Source organism: Vanessa cardui, chromosome 29, assembly GCF_905220365.1.
Source record: "Vanessa cardui chromosome 29, ilVanCard2.1, whole genome shotgun sequence".
In the NCBI taxonomy this organism is placed as follows: Eukaryota; Metazoa; Arthropoda; class Insecta; order Lepidoptera; family Nymphalidae; genus Vanessa; species Vanessa cardui.
The window spans coordinates 1,440,013-1,451,093 of NC_061151.1; the positions used below are offsets into that span (position 1 = coordinate 1,440,013).

The following is an 11,081-nucleotide window of genomic DNA, read 5'->3' on the forward strand; positions in this document are numbered from 1 at the left end:
TGACAAATCTGGATTTCATAATATTTTTCTTTAATAAAAATCAATCGTATCTTATCTGTCTGTACTGTTATTTTTAGTAATCAAATTTATTATATTTTTTTATGGTATAGGTTGGCGGACGAGCATATGGGCCACCTGATGGTAAGTGGTCACCATCACCCGTAGACAATGACGCTGTAAGAAATATCAACTATTCCTTACATCGTCAATGTGCCAACCTTGGGAACTAAGATGTTATGTCCCTTGTGCCTGTAGTTACACTGGTTCACTCACCCTTCAAACCGGAACACAACAATACTGAGTACTGTTATATGGCAGTAGAATAACTGATGAGTGGGTGGTACCTACCCAGTCGGGCTTGCACAAAGCCCTGCCACCAAGTATTATACATATTAAAATCGATATTGTTTACAATCAAACAACTTCAAACAAACTATATTTTATGTTTATTTATGTAGCATATACAAATAAGGGTAAATAATTATGTAATATATGTATATACATATAGCAATTCATGATTAATATATATTTCTAACACAACACTATTACACTTAAATATTTATATACAATTTTCTTTTCCTTCCAAATTTAAAACATCTTCATTCAAAACGCCATCTTTGTATTAAATACCACAGATTATATATCGACCAATGATGTTGCGTCATTTCAAGGTCAAATTATTATTTTTACTTCTGCTAATGACATCAGCTGTGATTACACTGGCTTATTTATACGAGTCAATGGAACACATAAAGGATTGGTATAAGACCCAACTGGTACTGTTAGCAAAAAAACCCGATGAATTACAGGATTTAAATATATAATAGATCTTAATGTTAGATGTAAGGTTAGCATAAAATATATTATATTATGTTTATTTCAAAGTTTTTTTTTAATGTTTGTTCAGACGTTAAATGTTAAAAGGCCGTATTATTTTTTATTATAAGAAATTATGTACAAATAAAGTTTATTGATGTTTTTAATTGTTCTTTTATTTGTATTGACTTAAACTAAAGTAAAAGTAACAGCCTGTAGATTTGTCACTGCCGGGATAAGGCCTCCTCTTCCATTAAGGAGAGGATTTGAAACATGCGGGTTGGTGGAATGCACAACATGTGCAGAGTTTCGTGAATGAAATTAGACACATGCAGGTTTCCTTACGATGTTTTTATCCACCGCCGAGCACGAGATGAATTATAAACACAAATTGAGCACATATATATAGTGGTGCTTGCCTGGGTTTGAACCCGAAATCATCGGTTAAGATGCACGCGTTCTAACCACTGGGCCATCTTATCTTATATAAGATAAGATATTATAATATATATATATAATTAAAATAAACTCATTATTGTATACCAATTAATCATATTAAAGGAAGGGTAAGTACGTTTAAAAAGGTATTCCCAATTTGTTTTGGGTTCGCAATTTTATATTTCAGTCTGTCTGTCTGTCGTTCTTTCACGACCAAACCTCTGAACCGATTTTGATGAAATTTGGTATGAAGCAAACTTGAACTGCAAGAAAGGACATAGCTACTTTTTTGCCTCACACGTGACAACCTACACCGTAACACTCCTATCCGCGGGCGACTATTTATATTTTAAAGCTTAAAAAAGCATTTTAGATATAGCGAAGTTTTTTTTTCTTTGTCATAGTTCACGGCGCTGGATTTATACTAACCCTGAGTGACACTAGTGTAAATCCACCGCCGCGTGGGCCGTCAATATGTAATAAGACTCGGATATATATTTTTTCGCAAAAAAAAATCTGACATTTATCAACAAACTATAAATATTTGTCGTTCATTTTGTAGAAACCTTACACGGACTTGTAAAAATTAACAAATCAAACGCTAATGAGTCGAATAAATTATTTAATTTTTAACAAACGATATTGGTCATGATGAATGTTCGCGACCTTGGTGCGTTAAGAAATATAAATCGTTGGGAAATTAAAAAAAAAAAGTTTTTGTTATGGTAATCTGTGGGTCAGTATTTAAATTAAATAAATGCAATAATTTTTCAAGCAAAATAATGAAATTGTCTTGAAAATCTATCTTTTATTAAACATATTAAATCGACGCATTTCACGATCTAGATTTTGTTTAAAAATCTGAACACATGATTGAACTAGCTTTAAGCAAACTTAATTAATATGAGGATTTTTCCCCTATATTAAGTATATAATTATAAAATTAGTATATATTTAAATTTATGAATATCAGGTACATTTTTTATTCATAAGTAAAGTAAAAGTAAAGTAACAGCCTTTAAATTTCCCACTGATTTCCCAAGGCCTCATCTTCCCTTAAGGAGTGGGTTTGGAATATACTCCACCACTGAATGCACATGTGGCAGAATTACGATGAAATTTGACACATGCAGGTTTCCTCACGATGTTTTCCTTAACCGCCGAGCACGAGATGAATTAACGATTATGAACCCAAGCTCGAATTGAGGTGCCCCAGTGGTTAGAACGCGTGCACCTTAACCGATGATTGCGTATTCAAACCCAGGCAAGCACTACTATATATATGTAAATGTGCTTAATTTGTGTTTGTATTTTAATTCATATATATATCAGTAAATCTGGTCAAATTTAAGTAATTTTTCTTATTTACGTATATTGTTAGTGTACCTTTTAAATAAATAAACATATTTAAAAATAAAAAAAAGAACGCTTAATCGACTTTAAATTTTTAATTTATGGTGTTTCGAAAATGCTAGATTTGTGTTATAATGAAACAAGCTTATAACTAAGAATATAGGTCGTAAAATTCTACCAGAAATTAATTAAAATTCCACAAACCCTCAGTCGATATGGCCAAGTAGTTAGAACGCGTGCATCATGACCGATGATTGCGTGTTCAAATCCAGACAAGCACCACTGAATATTCATGCGCTTAATTTGTGTTTATCATTTATCTCGTGCTCGGCGGTGCAGGAAAACATCGCGAGGAAACCTGCATGTGTCTAATTACATAGAAATTCTGCCACATGTGTATTCCACCAACCCGCATTGGAACAGCGTTTTAGAATTTGTTCCAAACATTCTGCTCAAAAGGGAAGGCGGCTTTAGCCCTGCTGTGGGAAATTTACAGGCATTGTTGTTGTTGAATACCTTAGTTAAAAATATCTTTTACATATTAACGTATATTAAATGTACAATGCACTTACGTATTTTCAATCTATAACCAATTGATACAATTAATTTGATACGAATTAAGAAATAGTAATATTAATTTATATATTCAAAATTCGACATAAAACTTTCAACACAATAAATTAAATATAATTTAGTGTTGCCATACTTATATTATTGAATGATTAATTTATTCATTGAATGTTACAAAATTATATATACTTAATTAAAATTAACAGAAAATTGTCTGTTAATTTTTTGGGGGACGTCTTGAAATAAAGGCTTAAATATTGGCTGGATTTTACGTCCCATTGCATTCGCTATAAAACAAAGTCCTTCGTCCTCTGTCTGTCTATATGTTCAGGTTAAACTCCAAAACTACTGAGCGGATTTTCATGTGGTTTTGATTTATGAACAGGAGGATTCATTAGGAAGGTTTCGGTATATAATAATATAAAGTTTTTGTGTGAATAAGCTTAAATAGAACGACAATTGTTAATCATGTCGAAAATATGCAACAAAAAATATATAAATAAAAGGTAAAAATAGAAAAAACCTTATGTCCACACGTGCGAAGCCGGGGCGGGAATTAGGGCGGTAGTTTATGGTAAGTAGTCTGAATCGCTTAAAGATTTTGGCGCGATAAGATACCTTTATGTTACTAAAAACATTATTAGCTTTAAAAAAACATATTGTATTTGTAAATTCAAGATTATAATGTTCTCTTGTAAACTCGGTTTACAAATAACATCGCTTTACAATATATATTTAAATATCAGCTTGATTGGGCACACACCGTCATCACCGCTAAAATGTTTATATACCTTTTTTTCCTACGCTTTTCGTTAGTGTGACAGGTGCATAAATAATACTAATTATTACCTTATTCCAGATCTGTGCACACTACAACGATGGTGAGTGGTCATCGCCGCCCTTAGATATTAAACATATAAACATCTGAAATAAGTAAAGTCCCATTGATGATAGTCACACACCCTTCACACACACAACCGGATTTGAGATATCTATATATCAGTCCGTAGCATATAAAATAACTAACGACCAGCCCTGGCTTCGCACGGGTGCAATACTGATGCTAAATATAATACATAATTTGTTTATTTACGACATTACATCCATCATTGGCCTTTTCATCTATTACAGATGATTTAAGACAGTGTGTGATTATAATGGACACTTTCGTTGGTGGCTATGCAGACCGATTCTGGAACGGCAAGACCGGCCGCATCTGGAACAGGCGTATAACGCGACGGATGCGCCTGCTGGCATGTTATCGCTGTCCTGCTGTTTGGCTCTTTTGGTGGCGAGTTTTTCGAACCACGCTGTGTCGTGTAGCTGGACCCCTTGTGCAATCCGAAGCTTCCATCGATCCCTGTCTTCCGCGAGTTTCTCCCATTCCCTATGCTCGATACCAAAGGAAGTGAGATCTCGCTTGACACAATCTTTAAAGCGTAGCAACGGACGTCCTACATTTCTCTTGGCATTCGCTACAGCGCCCAGCAAGACCTTTCTAGGTAGTCTAGAAGCATCCATACGGTGCACATGTCCCACCCAGCGCAAACGACGTTGTTTGAGGAGGGCGCTGAGACTAGGAAGTTGTGCTTTCGTTAGGATTGCTTTATTTGTGATCCTGTCCTTCCACGTAACTCCCAAGATATTGCGCACACAACGCATGTGAAAAGCATTAAGCCTGTACTCTTGTTTTGCATACGATATCCAGGTCTCTGCTCCGTACAAGAGTATGCTCAAGATACACGCTTGGTACACGAGAATTTTAGTTCGGACAGTAAGGTGGTTGTTGTCCCATACTCTTGTTCTAAGCTTCCCAAACATGGTCGCCGCTTTACCGATGCGTATATCGATCTCCGCACTAAGCGACAGATTGCTCGTTACGGTCGAACCGAGGTAGCAAAACTTACTCACTACGTCCAAGGGAACGCCATGCAGCAGTATGACTGGTTTTTCAGCAAATCCTTGGGCGAATATAAGAGTATTTTTCGCATTGATGGACATTGAAAATAGATTGCACGCATGAGAGAATTTATCCATCATGGTTTGAAGTTCATAAGAAGACGTGGCAATGAAGGCGGCATCATCGGCAAAAAGAAGACTATCCGCGAACATATCTACCTGATTGCGCTTTGACTTTAAGAGAGCAATATTGAAGAGTTTCCCATCAATTCGTGTGTGCAGATGCACACCCTGCTGTTTGTCACCAAAGGCTACTTTTAAAAGCAATGAAAAGAAAATGCCAAACAGAGTAAGTGCCAGTACGCAACCCTGTCGCACGCCTCTGCGCATATCAAATGGTTCCGACATTTTTCCGTCAGAAACGGCAGATCCTTTCGTTTCTTCGTGGAATGATCTAATGAGTTTGAGCAGCTTTGGAGGACACCCAACTATTTCGAGTAACTCAAACAGTCCCTCTCTGCTCACGGTATCGAAAGCCTTATTTAAGTCTACAAAGGCTATGATGAGCGGCGTCTGCTGCTCCCTGCACTTCTCCTGGATCTGACGTAATGTAAAAATCATATCGGTGGTTGATCGCCCGGCCCGGAACCCACATTGAGCCTCAGGATAAACGCGATTGGCAAGACATTGTAGTTTACTAAGAATCACTCGACCTATCAGTTTACCAACGACGCTCAGAAGGGATATGCCGCGATATGAGTTGCAATCACCGCGGTCACCTTTCCCTTTGTAAAGGGTGATGATATTAGCGTCACGCATATCCTGAGGTACCGTCCCCTCGGCCCAGCACTTTATTAAGAGAGTATACATAAGCGGAGCAATAAAATCTAATTTAAGCAGCTCAGGGTAGATGTAATCTCGTCCAGGACTTTTGCCACATTTTAGTTGTTTCATGGCGGTTTGAAACTGCTCTACTGTAGGGTCATCGTCTAGCTCGTACCAGGTGGGTAGTTTTGGAATTAAAATTTTAATTTGTGGCTCAATACTAGTTGGCTGCGAGTAGAGTCCAGTGTAATGTTCGACCCATCTTTGCATTTGTCGATTACTGTCACTGATGACAGTACCATCAAGTTCTTTTAGTGGAGCAATCTTTTTAGGAACAGGACCGAGTGCTTTTTTAATTCCACCGTAAACACCGCTGAAATCACCTGAGTCTGCACACCGCTGAATAAATGAAGAGAGATCACGCCAGTATCTGTTCGCATAGAAGCGTGAGCTGCGCTGTAGTACTGACTTGGCCTCTGTAAGTACTTTAAGAGTGGATGAAGACGGGTCCAAGCGGTGGTTAAGGGCAGCAAGTCGTTTTGACTCGAGCAATGGTTCTAGGTGCTCAATATTTTGTGAAAACCAGTCCTCAGTATTCGTTCTTCGATACCCGAAAGCTTTGCCTGCAGACTCCGTTAGAATTTCTTTGACACGATCCCATTCCTCCTGCAGTGGTGCGTTCTGGTCCCAAGACAAGGTCTTTGAGCCTACCAACTCCTTAAAGGATTCAACTTTTTTGCCAATCCTGATCTGAGTTAAATCAATTTTCTTGTTTCCAGGAGTTCTAGACGAAAAGATTCTTTTGCGAACCATTGCTGTTTTTGACACTACAAGAGAGTGGTCTGTGTCACAGTCAGCGCTCTGATATGTTCGTGTATGAAGGACAAAGCGAATGTCTTTCCTTCGCGTTAGGATCAGATCCAGTTGATGCCAGTGACCCGAACGTGGATGCTTCCATGAAACTTTATGCATAAATTTGCCTTTGAAGTATGTGTTGGTAACACATATTTTGTGATTTGAACAAAACTCCAGCAATCGCTGCCCATTCTCGTTCATTTTACCGACACCATGGTTACCAAGGCAATCTGGCCAAGCGACGTTATCTTGACCGACTCTGGCATTAAAGTCTCCCAGGATGTAAAGGTGATCACTAGCAGGCACCGCAACAATGGTTTGTGTGAGTTGATCATAAAACCGATCTTTGACTTCCGATGTTGTGCTTAAAGTTGGTGCATATGCGCAGATCAAGGTAACGAAGCCACAGTTACTCAAGAGGCGAAGAACCATTATGCGCTCTGATATTCCTTGTGGTGTTTGTATCGATGAGAGTAAGTCGTTGCGCACAGCAAAACCCACGCCATGCTCGCGGCGTTCTTGCTGATCCTTGCCTACCCAGAAAAAAGTATAATGGTTTTCTTTTATAAATCCGTTTTGAGGAAGCCTCGTTTCTTGCAGGGCCGAAATTGAGATGTTGAGTCTCGCCAATTCAGCATCAATTACAGAAGTTTTGCGCAGATCTTGTGCACAGCCTGTGCCTCCGCAGGTGTCCGGAAGGCCTGTCCTCATTGTGCGGACATTCCATGTTGCTAAGCGCATGGAGAAGTGTGTTTGTTTTTTATGGGTTATATCTTTCTTCTGTTTTTTTGCAGGTGAATAATTTACAGCATAGACTATCTAGGTTTTAGGTAGTATTTCCTACACCCATTGGAAATAGGTCAATGCTGAGACGGACCAATACCTTATTGGCCGGGGGCTGCCCAGCTAAAGCGGGCGGTAATTGGTCAATGGACCTACGATGGGCTCTCCCACTGTCAAGAATGACCCCTAGCGCCCACGCTTACGCCTATTAACGTAGACTTATAACTGGTAACTGCCATTCTTCGCGTTAGTTTCACCGCTGTTGGACTGCGATGGCGGAGTGTCCTCTCCACAGATGTTCACTGTCAAGCCTGGGATACTATTTAGGAAATGTAGGTTTTCCCACCTTCCTGCATTTCCCTCTCGACCTCGCCAGGTAAGCCCACAGGAGTGAGAAGTCACTACGTGTGGAGCTGGTTTGGTTGCAGGAACTAGCTCGTGCCTAACGGAGATTCCAATCCGGGTTTATTTCGAGTTTTCCTTCTCTGATGATGGCTTTTGCACGTTCCTTTTTTTTAAAAAAAAAAAAAAAACTGCAAAATACGGCCAACATCCAGTACCGCAGTCGCCTCTTACGACACCTGGTACTTGAGGGTGGCACTATTCTCCTCCGCCGATGCCACACGGCAAACGACATTACATTACAAACTTCTAAAGTAATCAGTGATTCTTTATTATATTGTTCATGTATTATACACAAAAACCTTTCTCTTGAATCACTCTAGACATTGAAAAAAGCCGCATCAAAATCCCTTGCGTAATTTTAAAGATCTAAGTATATACATATGGACAGACAGCGGTAAGAAACTTTGTTTTATACTGTGTAATGATAGGATCTAAGCAGGTTTGCTCGAGAACTGGGCAAATCTTGTAGATAGAATCCTTATTTCTAAAATTTCAAAACAAAACTATAAAAGTTGGAATTTAAATTACCCATTTTTAAACTTCGCTTATATTTATAACTAAAGAATACGAGCAAAGTCACAGGCAAAGCCATATAGATCAGATATACTTAATTTATACTATAAATATTTATGAATTAATCCAATTAGCATTTTATAATTTTTTATATTTAAATATTGCTACACATATTGTAGATCGCTTGATTTGACAAAGAAAATCCATATATGTATAGCACGACACAACTTAGACTGTAACATCGGCAAATTCAATAGAAATAGCTCCCTATCGCGCCATTCGACGCTATTCGTCGCTTCAGATTCAACCAGAGACAGCGAGTGCATGTAAATCGACGCGTCAAATTGACAAATATATTAGGTCATATGATATTACAAGTTATTACGTTTGTGTAAAGATCATATTTACATAATAAATAGATATTGATAATTTAGGACAGCGTACTTAATTCGGCTGTGATCGGTTTTGCGAATTTTGCCGATGCTACGTCTTAGTTGTGTCGTACTATAAGTTATTAATCAATATATAAGACCTTCCCCGACCACGACAATACTATATGTATATATGTTTATGTATTTCACGCGAATTATTATTAGCAAAGCTATTGTGCACTACTAATAGCTTATCATCATTCATTCATACATCATCAAGAGCTTAGATGGCCCAGTGGTTAGAACGCGTGCATCTTAACCTATGATTCCGGGTTCAAAACCAGGCAAGCACTACTATATATATGTGCTTAATTGTGTCTATAATTCATCTCGTGCGCGGCTGCATGTGTCTCATTTCATAGACATTCTACCACAGTGCATTCTACCAATCCGCATTGAAACAGCGTGGTTAGTGGCCTTCCTCTTCCATTAAGGGTATGGAACATATTCCATGTTCCATACCCTTAATGGACGAGGAGGCCTTATCGCAGCAGTGGGAAAATTTAGGTTGTTACTTTATTTTACTTTTTACTTTACATCATCAATATCACATAATATAAAACAAAGTCGCTTGCCGCTGTCTGTCCCTATGTATGCTTTAAAACTACGCAACGGATTTTGATGCGGTTTTTTTAACACACGCCCCACTTTCCATCACGTGGGGGAAGCGCGTAAAGCGTTTTTCCAGAGAAATAAAAGGTGTTGCTTGTTGTTATTTCAAAATATCATTAATGTTACAATACATTGGGATCAAAGTAATGTATGTGATGTTGTCTCAATGTTATAAAGATCTCGCATATAATTTTCAGCTATTTCATGATCGTGTTCCGCGATTAAATCCGAGGAAAAGAATAGCACTGTTATACAAACCCATGATAATCGGCAATCATTGTATTTAATGGATGAAATATATAATTAACAATTAATGATATAGAATGAACAATATGTTTTACTTCGGGTATTTATATATTGAGAAGCAACAGTCAATATCTTGATTTCTTTAAATGTATTCCTTAACGATTCTTTAGCTCTTAGGTTATAGATTGCGCGAATGGCCCTCTTCGGACATCTGCAGCACCAGGGGGCTAGCAGGTGCGTTGCCGGCCTTTGAGGAAGGAGTACGCTCTTTTCTTGAAGATTCCCATGTCGTATCGGTTCGGAAAAACCGCCGGCGAAAGCTGGTTCCAAAAAGTGGTTGTGCGAGGCAGAAAATGTGTGAGAAATCGCGTTGTTGTGGATTTTCGGACATCAAGGTGGTGCGGGTGAAACTTGAAATGAAACGAATTACGACGAGATATCCGAAGGTGAAATTCAGCAGCCGGGATTAATCCGAACAATTCCTCGGAACATTCCCCGTGAAAAATTCGGTAGAAGATGCAGAGTGATCCAACATCTCTACGCAAAGCCAAAGGATCAAGGAGATCGGAAAGGGCTTGATCGTCGATAACTCGGGCCGCTCTACGTTGGATGCGGTCAAATGGAAGGAGCTGGTAATGGGGAGCACCCGCCCAGAGGTGAGAGCAGTATCCATGTGAGGCCGAGTTTGCGCCTTGTAAAGTTTTAGGTGATGGGCCGACGTGAAATACTGTCTCGCCTTGCTGAGCACACCGAGCTTTTTTGAAGCCAATTTGGCTTTGCCTTCCAATTGACCGCGGAACTGAACGAGGCTCGAAATATCAACGCCAAGTATTCCGATACTACCTGTAGCGGCTATCGTGATGTTCTCAAATCGTGGAGATACGACAAATGGTGTTTTTTAGCGGGTAACGCGCAAACTTGCGACTTTTTGGGGTTGAAATGAACTAGATTTTGCCGGTTCGAGACTTCTTTTAACGAAGACTCGATTTCAGACACAATTTTGTTCCGGTTTTCTTCGACTTTTTCCCGAAAAATATTAGCGCGGCCGGTGTGTAAGGTGTCAACTGTACTGTTGTCTGCATAGCAGTGAACGTTCCCGATTTGCAACAAATCATTGATATGCAGAAGAAACGTACTGGGTGATAGGACGCAGGCTTAGGAACACCAGCATTGACGAATTTTAAGTCAGAGCATGCACCGTCGACAACGACCTTGATGCTTCGATCTGCCAAAAAGCTGGTAATCCAATTGCATAATTTCCCGTGAATCCCATAGGAAGGAAGCTTCGAAAGAAGCGCTTTGTGTCACACGCGATCGAAGGCCTTCGCTATGTCC

General features: G+C 39.0%; 1 protein-coding gene across 1 annotated transcript; it reads right to left on the reverse strand.

The window, feature by feature from the left end:
• Nucleotides 1-4,329: 4,329 nt before the first annotated feature.
• LOC124541846 lies at nucleotides 4,330-7,467 on the reverse strand. Its single transcript, XM_047119754.1, has one exon. It carries the CDS (start codon nucleotides 7,465-7,467, stop codon nucleotides 4,330-4,332), a length of 3,138 nt encoding a protein of 1,045 aa, XP_046975710.1.
• Between the last annotated feature and the right edge of the window lie 3,614 nt (nucleotides 7,468-11,081).